Below are 874 nucleotides of genomic sequence, written 5' to 3' on the forward strand. Positions count from 1 at the left end.
TATGCACTAAAGGCCAAAAAGTACAAAACCGGTGCGAAACGAAGTAAATCTAAGCATCCCAATAATGCGAACGAAGTAAATCTAAGCATCCCAATAATGCGAACGAAGTAAATCTAAGCATCCCAATAATGCGAACGAAGTAGGCCTAAATCTAAACATCCCAATAATGCAATCTACATACATCCCAATAATGTACTCTAAATACATCCCAATAATGCAATCTACATACATCCCAATAATGTACTCTAAATACATCCCAATAATGTACTCTACATACATCCCAATAATGTACTCTAAATACATCCCAATAATGTACTCTAAATACATCCCAATAATGTACTCTAAATACATCCCAATAATGTACTCATATATAATATAGAACTATACATCCCAATAATGCAAGTTACGAACGAAGGCGAATGAAAACGAATCGAAAGGGCTTATTATGGCTCACGAAGCAAGGTAGATTTGACAACTAAAAACCTATCCGAAAGCAATGAAATGCATACACAATGTTACAAAATATACAATAAAACAGTCATTACCAAATTTGTTGTTCTCCATAGTCTGAATTCCTAATTGCAAAACATCGAAAAACGAAATGGTCCAACGTAAAGAACTGTATTTTCCCACAAACCGGAAAACGTGCGAATTATAGTCTCGATTATTTAGACGCTATTTTTAGAATTGAAGGCAAAGTTCGTTTTGAACCCTACAACATGTACAAACCATATCAGAACGATATCAAATGTTTGCACCAGTTTGTTAAAGGGACAGTCCGCTTTTTTTGTAGGTCAAATTTGTGAAATCTATAAACCGAAATCTTCAGTTATGTAGGTCAAATTGTTAAAATCAGCAAGGGCAATAACTCAGG

General features: G+C 34.4%; 1 protein-coding gene across 1 annotated transcript; it reads right to left on the reverse strand.

Moving 5' to 3' along the window:
• Window positions 1-151: 151 nt before the first annotated feature.
• On the reverse strand, window positions 152-355 carry LOTGIDRAFT_145957 (hypothetical protein; the record flags this gene model as incomplete). Its single annotated transcript, XM_009063131.1, has 1 exon — window positions 152-355. A coding segment is annotated over one exon (204 nt), but the record flags the coding sequence as incomplete, so codon positions are not given.
• Window positions 356-874: the final 519 nt, after the last annotated feature.

This window comes from Lottia gigantea (genome assembly GCF_000327385.1).
Source record: "Lottia gigantea unplaced genomic scaffold LOTGIsca_553, whole genome shotgun sequence".
NCBI lineage: Eukaryota > Metazoa > Mollusca > Gastropoda > Lottiidae > Lottia > Lottia gigantea.